The sequence below is a fragment of the Stigmatopora argus genome, chromosome 23 (assembly GCF_051989625.1).
Source record: "Stigmatopora argus isolate UIUO_Sarg chromosome 23, RoL_Sarg_1.0, whole genome shotgun sequence".
NCBI lineage: Eukaryota > Metazoa > Chordata > Actinopteri > Syngnathiformes > Syngnathidae > Stigmatopora > Stigmatopora argus.
Window position 1 is genome coordinate 7,116,264 of NC_135409.1, and position 12,634 is coordinate 7,128,897.

The following is a 12,634-nucleotide window of genomic DNA, read 5'->3' on the forward strand; positions in this document are numbered from 1 at the left end:
AGCGAAACTGTTCCAACGCTGTCTTCCATGCTTCGTAAAGCTGTGTTGATGCCGATCGCCAGGCCACAATCCATTCGCAAATAGTAGCTAGCTAGTAGCTGGCGTAACTATTCCAACGCTGTCTTCCATGCTTCGTAAAGCTGTGTTGATGCCGATCGCCAGGCCACGATCCATTGGGTGTATTGACAAAACAACTCTATATCCCAGCAGTCACTGCGCAGTACTTTTTCTACGGGGAAAATAGTAGAGTCGGGGGCTGCTTGCCGTAGTTGTGAGAGCTGTAGAGGATGATGTACCCTATCGAGTGATTTATTTCATTTTATCGTGATAACAATTTTAGTATTGGTCCATATATAAAGCGTACTGGATTATAAGGTGCCCTGTCTATTTTGGAGAAAATTTAAGACTTTTATTTGTGCCTTATAGTCCTGAAAATACGGTAATTTATGAATGATAATCTCTCATTACTTTCGAGAAATTCATCGTTGGCTTTTGAAAGCACATCTGTTAGGTAACTATTTGCAAAGCCAATGAGGTCTAGTGTTGTTGTGCTAGTTTTGTTGATTACGCTTTTTGAGCAGTGGCTTTTTCTCTAATGAGTGTTTATCTTTTATTGTTATTTTGAATGGATGGTCACACTCAAATATGAACCTTGTAGCTTGTACTTTAAACTATTAAGCATAGAACCTGCCTCTGACTATGATTTGGATATCAGACCACCATTTGGCAAGCTACTCCGTGTATAGTAGGTTAAAATAAAAATGTCCGCCCTGACTGACCTGGAAAATATGTAACATCCATTGTGCAGTGATTAAAGGCACATTTCCTCTCCTGCTGCTCCTCGTCTGAGTTCCAGCCAAGCCCTCATTTTCAATGCAGACAAAATCATGTGCGCACGTGCTCATTGTCAAGGCAACCATCTGTTTCCGTGTTACCAGATAGCGACGGGATCTCAGCTGAGTAGGAACAAGGGGTCTGTAGTCTAAAGTTGAGCAGGATCCAAATCAGGAATGTTCGAGTCGTTGAAGATTACTCATTCGGAGTACATTTCAAAAAAAAAAAATCCTTTTCCTGACACTCCAACAAGCTAATTAAGAGAACACCAAAGACATTTTTATGAGTTCTCTCCCTGAAACAAATGGGAAGCTATTCGTTCCAAGAAAATAATGCCCAACCATGAGTGACTCGCCAATCCCAGTCTTACACTATTTGTTCCATCAATTGCACTCTGGAATCGTTCAATACCACGTGTATATTGTTCCCACTCTTGTCTTTATCGCAACCTGTTTTGAGGTAATCTCCTTTTCTGTTCCGCTCAGCCGATAACTGCACTGTCCTTCGCTTTTCAACACAACAACGCAACATCTATTATCGTAAAGCCTTTATCTTTACCTGTCATCTGTCTATTTCCCTCTCACCAGCACAAACGTGTCGCCCGCTCGCCGCATTGTTGTGCTGCCGCTTTCCAAATCGCTGATAGACATCCGGCGCCACAATGGAAGGCAATCTTAGTCCAATGCAAAGCCATTGTTGGACCCCAATAGAATGGACTTTAGAGGTGAAGAGGACCTATCGATTTAGCTGAGAGCGAGTGGCGAGGCTTTTGACACCGACCAAAGCTTCATGCTTGAATATCAGGTCCTTCTGATCGGTGGTGTATGTGAGCAGTTCCTTTTACACAGTGGCGGTCCGTGAATTTCCTAGCGACGCCTTCAGCGAATCAATCCAACCCTCAAAAACTATTTTATGGCTATAAAACCTTTACTGCAGCTACAGCTTGCGACACATAAAAAATACAATTGAAATATTATTTAGGAATATAGCCATATTTTACTCACCAAAAATCTTTTTTACCTGTACACAATATCGCTTTGGAGTTGTCCGACCTTTCTTAATGATGTCCAGCTTTTTTTTCTTGAAAAGTCCGTCTTGAAAATGGCTTTGAAAGTAAATCTGAAAACAAATCAATTTCTTCTCCTCCTTCAGCCATTGCGGGTTGACAAAACCGCTATTAAATCAACACAACAATATATTTGGTTGTGCAGCTCGCTCCAGATACAGTTTGGTAGCTCTGGCTAGTCCACTATCACTAGCCAATCATAGTTGGTGAAAGCGATAACGTATCCCTATGCCTGCGAGTAGGCAATGACGTATCCCTACGCCTGCGAGAAGGCCTTGGTGTCACCAAATCGAATTCTGATTGGTTAAAGCAACAGTCTTATCGACGCTTGTTTAATGCAGCAAAGCCTGCAGAACTGATTGTGAAGGCCTTGAGGCAGATTTCTGACCCTGGCAACAAATAATGGCTGAAATGTGATTGGTTAAATGCTTCAATATGAAAACACATCTGGAAGCAGTGCAACCCGGGGGAAAAGCAATGAAAGGAAGCTAACAGACAATTTGAAATTATTTAATAAGTATTCATGGACAAAATATAATTAACATCAGTCTGTGATTCAGATATTTCTTAGGCCAGCAGAGAAGGCTTTAAAGGCCCTGACAGCACACCACTGCTTTTACATGATGGCCCAAGAGTCGTTAAAAAGTGGAAAAGGTTTAAGAAAATAGATGACTTTTTTCCCCATTGTCAAATCTGATCAGAGGTATGTCAAATGAGAGTTGACTTGAAGGAGAACAGGAAAAGAGACTTGAGTATAACAAAGGAATTGATTGACGAAAGAATGCAGTAGAGATTGAAACCAAAAAGGGCAAAAACACTTGAAAGCAAAGCTTGTACTTAAAAGTAATTGTAATTTACCTCAGTACTTGATCTATTTACATTCAGATGAGATACTAGAATTGTGTTAATGACTGAAAATGAAGAAAAAATATTCTAGAACTGTGAGTCACGAGATACTGTATTAAAAGCTAAAAGGAATTACTAGGAAATAGGCTGCAGTGACTGAAAGAGGAAAAACAAGAAGTAGGTAAGGGCAAGAGAAAGAGAGTTGATTAAAGTCAGCAGCCTCAATAATGCAAATGTAATTATTCTCAACGCTTGCTCTGCACCCTGACCAAATTAACACCGGTGTGGACGAGTTGGGGACTTGGAAAATAGAGCTGAATTACAAAAGGCAAATGTGATTCAGATAAATAGATGGAGGAGGTTTCATGAATTAGTGGGTTGAGTGTGGAGCTCTTGGGAATGTATCCTCTTATTCTGAAAAGCGCTCATCTGAATCATTTCAGCAGACAAGAACCAAAGAAGCACTTGTTGTTATGATGGCACTAGTCGCTTTTGCGTGCCTCTTTGACTCCTGACAACAACCCACTGTCAGCACTTGAGTCTAACTACAGAACTGGAAGAGAAAAAAATCTCGCCATTAGGTTCGGTAGCTTGATTTTTGGGACTCAGCGCAAACATTAGTTTGAGGGCTAATTGACTCTGAGTCATTAAAAAACAGTTGAGCTTCAGTTTAAGTTGTCCAAAGACAAACACATGTCGAACACCAAAATGCACTGAGTGCTAACTAATAGGTTTACACATTCATTTTTTTTTTTAAATCTGGAGTCTTAGAGTTTTGGAAGTTGATCAGGTCAGTGTCAACACAAAACAGCATTTGGCTACGGAAGTCGCGCAAACGATGCGCTGTGGGCCTAAACGCAACATAACTCATTCAGTGGAGGTTGAATCAGGTTAGAAACATTCCAGTCAGTAACCATAAAGTAGAGTGCTTCTACCTGGCTAGCTCACCAATTGACTCAAGGGGGATGCGTACAGGCCTCCTTTCTGCTGAGCCTGAAGGACAACTGGAACTGTTTATTACTAAATCACCCCTGCCTGCCTCCCTCTTTCCTTCCTTCCCTCCCTTACCGTTTCTTTTTCTCTTTCCATCACTCTCCGCTTGTTGGATGCTTTGCCACATCAGCTGTTCTCCAGCCACACTGAAATCACCCCTCAAGGAAACTTAATCCTTATTGTGTGTGGGGATGTGTTCAAAGTCGCCCACAGATTGCTTATAGGCCCGTCTCATATGCACATTCCGCAAGTTTGATGCAGCAATGCTGCCCACTTCTTTGATCGCTGTGTCATTGTTAAACCCTGAAGGTCTCTGCAGGTTTCATCAGCCACACTTACGTGTCTGTAATCGACTGTCCCCCAAATTGTGAAATATTCCTTCTATATAATGTTGCATTTTTGCCAACGGTGAGCCAATAAACTACACTTTGTCTTCATGGCTGCACACTGATTTTTAATAGACTCCTCAAGGTGTGTGTGTGACGCACAAATTGAGTCCTGGCAAGCACTTTAAGTCTATAATGGCCGCTGCACATTTCCCGCGACAAATTATTTGTCAGCAAAGGAGAGGAATGGGATTTCTGACCGTTTTGTTTCAGAATTTGCACTTGGCCACAGACCACCTATGGAACAAATCTGGCAAAATTGATCGGGAATTTATTAGGACTGAGGACAAGCATTCCAATTATGGCATTTTCTTTGATTGAATCAGCTTGGCCATTGGCTTTACAGTGGTACCTCGAGATACGAGCTTAATTCGTTCCAGGACTGAGCTCATATGTCGATTTTCACGTAACTCAAACGAACGTTTCCCATTGAAATGAACTAAAAATAATTTAATTCATTCCAACCCGCTGAAAAAACACCAAAAACAAGATAATGGATTGGAAAAAATGTTTTTGTTCTAATTCGCCATCTATTAACAAAGTAACACATAACTAGTGGTTTAATATTACTAAAATGTGTTTAATAGTACTAAAATTATACGGATTTCGAAGGGGGGGACTTTTTGCACGGCAACGCGCTCGTAACATAACAAACAAATTTAAATGAACTTGGATTACGATGCAGACACTCAAAAATGTTTAATCAAACCTAACACTAAACTTAATTCTAATTTAGTTTGACATTTTGATACCTTTCTTCTCCCGGGTTAGCTCTTTTTGCCCCGCCTCCACACTGACTTTCAGTCAATATCGGAGGTTGTTTCAGTTTGTATTCCCTTCAAAATATTCCCAAAATGATGCACACAAATGTCCTCAAAATAGGATAACGAACAACCACTTGCCAACGAGAAGTAGTATATACGCCATTCGCACTGACTAACGGGGGGGAAAAACACTGAAAAAATGTAACGCTCCGCCCAGTGCTCGCAGAGACATTACAAAGAGAGAGTTGCGACCAAATACATTACACGAGGGAGTTGCGCGGAGACAGATAGTGCCCATGATGTTCTTATGAGCAGCATCTCGCGTCCGCTGTCTGCTCGTATTTCAAAATATTACTCGTATCTCAAATTGCTCGTATGTCGGGCCACTTGTATGTCAAGGTACCGCTGTATTTCATTTCAAATCACAGCAGTAGACTAATGACTGTCATTTTAGTGCCATTGACGTTGCTAGAATCGATCTAATTGTCTAATCTAGCGCCTTCAATGGCAAAAGAAGTTGAACTTTGCCAAGCCTCAATGATTTTTCTCGTATGTCGAGGTACCACTGTACATCCTTCCATTTAATTCGCCCTTTTGCCCCCAAAGACAGGCTGTAGGGTGTTGATTTCATAGTTCAACGGTGACCCATCTGACTGCCTGCCTCTCTTTTATTTTATTTTTTATTTTTTTACAGGACAACTACACATTCGCACAGCCAGGAATCCAGAGGAAGGTCAAGGCCCTGGAGGAGCTGGTCAGCAGGATTGATGGTTGGTCTCATGATTATCCTCTTTCTAGCACTTGTATTCACAGTGTGTTTTGAGTATGCTGGGATTTTTTCCTGGATAGAAACGATGTTCAACACAGAGCAACCATGTTTTCGAATAACCTTGGAATGTTCACTCTATTTGTCAGTAAGGGTGAGGAGAGGACTAAAACACCTACAAGTGTATATACGCGCCTGTCCTGGTCAAGTTTTGCTCTGTGAGAACATGTTAATGAAAACAAATTGTGGGGACTTGGACCATAAATGTGGGTTTAAAAAGAATTAAACGAAGACAAAGCCGAACAATGTCCTTGCGACACTCTTCAACGCGCAGGCTTAAGAGATGTGACTCGGCACGTTGGGCCATAAGTGCTGCTTCATCACAACCTGGGCCACGGTCATTTTCTACCTCGCTGGTTTGACATTACCACCCCTAATGAGATCACTGATAGCCTTTATCTAGCGTTACGCTATCGCGTTTCGCTTTGCTGTCGGCAGGGAATCTGAATTGTCGTCTTTCCCGAAATGACTAGGCGGCACCTATCAGATGGAAGTTTCAGTTTTGACATTGAGATTTCGCAAATCAGATCACAACGTTTATCATTTCAGATCAGGGCAAGGATATATAGTGTTACCTCGACATACGAGCACACTGATATACGAGCATTTCGAGATACGAGTAAAATTTCGAGCAAATAATTATCTCTAGATGCGAGACAAATTTCGAGATAAGAGAAAGCCAGGTGGCCAAGACATGAGAGGTTGTTTATGATTTTAGCGCACTGTCTTTTTTGCCACATCTCTTTCGTGTATAACAGAAATCTACAAGCACTGGGCGGAGCGTTGCATTTTTTTCAGTGTTTTTTTCCACCACTCAGCGCGAATGGCGTAGCGATCGCTAATACGAGGAGTATATATTACTTCTCGTTGGCAAGTGATCGAGGTACCACTGTAGTCGGCCATTTTAGTTATCTAGCTATGTCAACAAAGCAAAAGATAAATTAAGGCAGATGTCTAACCCTTTAAGTTGATTGCTCTCGTTTCAAAATGGAAGTGTCCCCCAGGATTATTCCACTTGTAACGATTCATGCAAATCCCTGTTTGACGCCATCATGGGGCCCCCAGCCTTCTCCAAATACAAGCTACTTTGTCAGCATGCGTAAAAATTGCTCTCTGATCTCTTTATCTCTCCCTTATCTTCTGCTTGTGTATTTGTCACGAGCAAGTGCATTAGCACGAGTTCATTAACATGCAAATTGCCCAAAGGTGAATTTAGTTATGCTAATGGGATGCACACTGACAGTGTGTTTTGTGTTGCTCTTGTGCTAAATGGCTGATATTAGGGTTGAGATTTTGTACTTTGGCTAACAGAAGAAAAATATTGGGAAATGTTTTAGCCATTTTATTGGCCTTTGAGCTCATCGGCTTCCGTTGATGGGGTTAGACGTGCAAACCATTTTAACTAGGAGAGGCTGGAATTGAATGATAGCTGCTATACGTCCCCATCAAAATGGGATGGACGTCTGGTGCCGTCATTGTCGCGGAAAGCATTAGCATTTTACGCCAGTTAAACCTTTATAGGGCAAGTGACTATATTTGGTCATTTATGTGCTTAACTTTAATATTGAAAGATGAATTACTTTTCAATTTGTTTTAAAAAATGTAAGATTATATCAGTTTTTGTGAGTATAAAAGCATCGTTCTCATACAAACTGAATGGCTGACATGTCAGCATAAACACTCAACTGTCTGACTGATTAATCAATCTTAGTCTTGTGATTGGGTTGACATGTCAGCACAAACACTCAACTGTCCAACACTGATCAATCAATCTTTGCCCTGCAAATGACTGAAAAGGATCTGCCCAAAGTCCTGCTGACAATTGTCAGTTTTGCCTGTATTTAAGACTCACTCACTGGTCATTCGGAGAGAGTTGCAAGGACAACAGACTGTGAGCGGTTCACGCTGTTCAAGCTCTCCCCATTCTGCAGTCTGGTAATAAACTTATTTCCTTTAAATTGGTCTCACTCTTTCTTAACCTGCTCCTTAAGTTGTTTTACAGACCTATCAAAAAAGTGTCAGGAATACACATAAATAAGATGTTCAAACCAAAATCAATTGAATTCAATAGAAATTGAGATCAGAGTTTTCATTGGGGTAATAGACACTTGTCTTCATATTGAAACAGCTGGTTGAAAAGTCCGCGAAAGGGGCGTGGCACAAAAAAGGTCAGGAGAGGGAGGAATACCCGCAATTACGCTAAAGTTGAAGCCAAATGCCGGCATCAGCACAATGCTGGGAAGAACTCAGACCTCTGACCGTCCCCGCAATCCCCCTCCGTCCTCAACTTAAGGCCGGCCGTAATAAAGAAGACAGGTCTCATCAGTCAATCAGCGTCCCTGAGCGATGCCACGCGCCACCTTGCTAGGCTCCGCGTCGTGCGGCATGCCAGCTGGACCGCAGCCCAGAGTTAAAAAAGCCACAGGTTTTAGCGTCGTCTGTGTACGCGTGTGTTCAATCTAGCTCCTCGCAAGCTGGGTAATCATTTCTCATGATAGATGATGTTGTAACTACTTGCACTTCCTCCCTGTGTTTGCTCAAGTCCCCAACACGGACAAAGCGAGTTCATTACCGTCATTTAACTTTGCACCAAAGTGCCTTGGCAGCTGGCCGAGCTCTGTCATAGTTCGCCCGTTAATATGGCGGCCATGTTGTGTGATCTCGCAGCGGTCCGTAATAATTACACCGCGGAGACAAGAGTGCAAACCTGTAGTTTATCAAACTACTTGCGTGCGTGGAAATGTGAAACATTGCGGTTGTCAACATTTTGTTCAAGGTGGTCTTGTGTGCTCGCATTTGCGCTTGTCAGTCAAATGATTCCATAGTTCCTTCCTAACTGCCTTTTCACACTGATGGTCTGACAGCTCAGTAATTACAGCTCTATTATGAGGCTTGTGTGTGTGTGTGTGTGGACTGGAGATTGAGTGTCACCAGTTTGATTGCTGTGGAATATATCAACTGCTGAATCAATAGCCATGTTTTTTTTATCTTTTTGTTATGTGAAGATGCAAAGCAGCAGCGGTTAGACGTGACATATTTGTGTTAAATTTTTGTATATTTGGATTGGATAACTTTATTCATCCCGTATTCAGGAAATTTCATTGTCACAGTAGCAAGAGGGTGAGAATGCAGATACAGGAAAGGCATAGTTACACATACAAGTTAGACAATACAGTCGCAAAGGCCTCAGAACAACAAAGCAAAAAGAGCAAAGTACAAAACAAAGCAAAGTATATGGGATCATTAAGAGTCATTAAATCAAATCATTAAGACAGAAAAGTAGCAAAAACACAAAACGAGCAAGAGCGGACGGAGCTACCGCTACCGGCTACCACTTGAGCGGCGCCATCTTGGTTGCGGTAGCAAAAACGGATACAGACTCATGAAAAAGACGTTGTAGAGTTGGATAAAACTGGAACCACACACACGAAGTCTTCCTCAGTTTGAAAATATGTAGAGTCACTCTTCCAAGCTTATCCGCACAGTTCCTCAGTAGTCTGGAACTGAAGAATCAACAGTAGCAGAGTAGAACCCCTCGATTCCGTTTCCGGCCTGGTAAGTGCCGACAGCTCTTCCATCTTATCCCATGATGGAATGGGATGTGCGATGAAAAGCAAAGAAAACAAACAAACATCAATTCAATGATGTGTTGTTTATCATATATAAACTTAATCCCAAATACACTAAATCCTGAATCCTGAAACCTATATCTAAGCAGTTAATCTCTGAGTGGATTGTATTTCACTTTTGTGTAACAATTTTGCTAGTCAGAACGGGGAAATGACAACATTTTCACGCTCCCAAACTCTGACCGCGCTTTCAAAATTGCCGTCATGCCCTCCGTCACTGCAGTACAATTGGCTACTGACAGACAGACCGTGCTGATTCAGCAAGAGGTCTGTGTTATCGCCGTGAATACAAAACTACCCTTTTCTCGGTGTCTACACTCTCCGGTCGACATGCTATAATCAATGGCTGCTAGGTGTGTGTTACGCTTTTATGACACCGTTAATGTCCACTTGCAGATTCCTTTGACTTCATCGTTGTCTTTTAACGCAGGAGCTATTTGAATTGAAAAAGTTTTCACATAAGTCATCATGGTGATCCAAGACTGGTTACGGATGCAAATACAGTGGTACCTCGAGATACGAGTGGCCCGACATACGAGTAATTCGAGATATGAGTAAAGTTTTGGGCAAATATTTATCTTGAGATACGAGACACATTTTGATATACGAGCAGACAGCGGACGCGAGATGCTGCTCATAAGAACATCATGGCCACTGTCTCTCTCCCCGCAACTCTATCGTGTAATGTCTCTGGTCGCAACTCCCTCTTTGTAATGTCTCTGCGAGCACTGGGCGGAGCGTTGCATTTTTTCAGTGTTTTTTTCCCGTTAGTCAGTGTGAATGGCGTGTATACTACTTCTCGTTGGCAAGTGGCCGTGCTTTATCCTATTGTGAGGACATTTGTGTGCATGATTTGGGGAATATTTTGAAGGGAATACAAACTCAAACAACCCTCAATATTGACTGAAAGTCAGTGTGGAGGCGGGGCAAAAAGAGCCAAGAAAGGTATCAAAATGTCAAACAAAATTAGAATTAAGTTTAGTGTTAGGTTCAATTAAACTTATTTTTGAGTGTCTGCATTGTAATCCAAGTTCATTTAAATTTGTTAATGTAATGTTACGAGCGTATTGCCGTGCAAAAAGACCGCCCCTCCCTCCCCTCTCTCTGTCCGTTGCTCTCTCCACTTAGAAATCTGTCTAATTTTAGTATTATTAAACACATTTTAGTAATATTAAACCACTAGCTATGTGTTACTTTGTTATTAGATGGCGAATTAGAACAAATAAAACATTTTTTCCAATCCAAAATCCTGTTTTTGGTGTTTTTTTAGAGGATTGGAACAAATTAATTTGTCTTTAGTTCATTTCAATGGGAAACGTTTGTTTGAGTTACAAGAAAATCGACATACGAGCTCAGTCCCGGAACGAATTAAGCTCGTATCTCGCGGTACCACTGTAACTCAAAGAAAAGGCAACACTCACACCCTTGAGCTTTATTAAAAATGCATTTGTTTTTGTCATCACATCTCGTTGCAGAGTCAGTGCATCACCACATGCAGCATTACGAGGTGGAATACTTGCAGTTTGCCTTTCGTTGGATGAACAACCTTTTGATGCGCGAGTTGCCACTACGGTGCACGATTAGACTTTGGGACACATACCAGGTAATCACACTCATCTACAAGACACATGCACGTTCAAGGCAGAGGGCGAGCACTTAATCCTGATTCAAACATGTTTTCCTGTGTTTGCGGAGGCGCCCTTTTCACCTTAAATCCTTTCTTTAATGGCGGCGCCTACAGTTTTGAGCTGTGGTTAACCTCCTTTTAGCTTTGCCCATTACGCCTAATGTTTGTTATCGATTCCGAGCTTTCTACTTGTGTAGAGGGCTCTTGAGCTCAGCTGAAAATATAGTAGGTGTTAAAAAAAATGACATTAAAATCAGCAAGACATAGTTCAAAACGGAATAAAAGTAATTCAACCAAGATATTTGAAATAAAAGTTTGGGACGCTTTAAGTTTAGTTTTTCTTCAAGGCAATTCAAGATTAACATTGTATTCAGTTAAAAACACCCATTTACAACAACAGACATCCAATCCATATTAACTCCAAAACTCATTACACGTCTCAAAGCGTCAGGGAGACGAAAACAAAAGTGTCAAGTCAAAACCATGTGGAATTGCATGGACAGCAATTCCGTTTTTTATGTCCCACACGGTCCCTTTATTTAAAATATTTCCGATAACATTTAATGCTTTATTCCAAGGGTGTCAAACGGGTTGGTTCGCGGGCCGCATTAATGTCAACTCCATTTCATGTGGGCCGGACCATTTTAGATATAATATTTAGATTTTTAAAATTATAAATGGATTAAAAGAACTGGATTAAAATCCCTGAATATTCAGTTTTTTCTAGATCTAAAAGAATGTTTATTTTAGCTTTTTTCATATATTTTTAGAATTTACAAAATATTTTTGAACTAAAAACACAGAAAAAATTGATTAAAAAATTACAATTATTGATTTAAAAGGGGGAAAATAAGGAAATTTAATATACATCTATACTCTTCATTTTAATTTGATCCTAAAACAGAAAGTCGGCATTCATGATTTACTTTCCCGGGCCACACAAAATGATGCGGCGGGCCAGATTTGGCCCCCGGGCCGCCACTTTGACACGTTCTTTATCCAAAAAGCTTTATCTTCCCACTGATCAAGGCCTGGTCCCCCCTGGATCTATAGTCCAGGTCTGCCTGGTTACCTTAGCAACACGCATTTGTTTTTGACCATTCTCTGGAAGTTGGAAAATAATTAGGCGATGCTTGAGTGAGTTGCCAAGCTAGACATTGTAGTTGTAAGCCACCCTCTAAATATTTGATTCCACAGTGCTTTTTTGGAAGACAGCCCCATTGCACACATAGCTACAATGCACAATCACACACTACACCTGTTTTTTGGCAGGCTCTGTCACCTGTGGTTCCACTAAAGTTGGGGAAATTAGGCCATTTGCACTCATGCTATTCTGAACACTACGGCAGCTAGAATCCGCTCCTGTCCTTTTTACTGTTGTCTCTCGGTTCTGGGGGCGACGGTCGAGCGAGCAGGTTTCTAATTAGAGCAAATATTCCTATGTGCTATAATTAGCCAAATGAAAGCAGAGCAGTTGGACAAAACATGTTTTTTGGGTCACTCCAAATGCCCCTTGATAAATCGAAAGCCCTCGCCCTTTGGTCCGAGCGTCTGCGCCCGTTCCAAGGGAGGCTTTAACCTGAGTGTCGTAACGTCTCCGCCGTGGTCTCCTTTCTGCGGCGTGACCATCTGTTCGATTCGCTGGCTGGCTCCAGCTCAAGCC

At 41.5% G+C, this 12,634-nt stretch overlaps 1 protein-coding gene across 5 annotated transcripts in view; it reads left to right on the top strand.

The window, feature by feature from the left end:
* Positions 1-12,634, top strand: part of tbc1d22a (TBC1 domain family, member 22a) — a 137,776-nt gene that overhangs the window by 45,923 nt on the left and 79,219 nt on the right. For all 5 annotated transcript variants that reach the window (XR_013298308.1, XM_077593586.1, XM_077593587.1 and 2 more), the window contains 2 exons: positions 5,584-5,659; positions 10,820-10,947. Coding sequence is in view for 4 of the 5 variants with exons in the window: in XM_077593586.1 (XP_077449712.1) it covers positions 5,584-5,659; positions 10,820-10,947 (204 nt within the window). In the remaining variant the exon portion in view is untranslated. The remainder of the gene's footprint in view (positions 1-5,583; positions 5,660-10,819; positions 10,948-12,634) is intronic.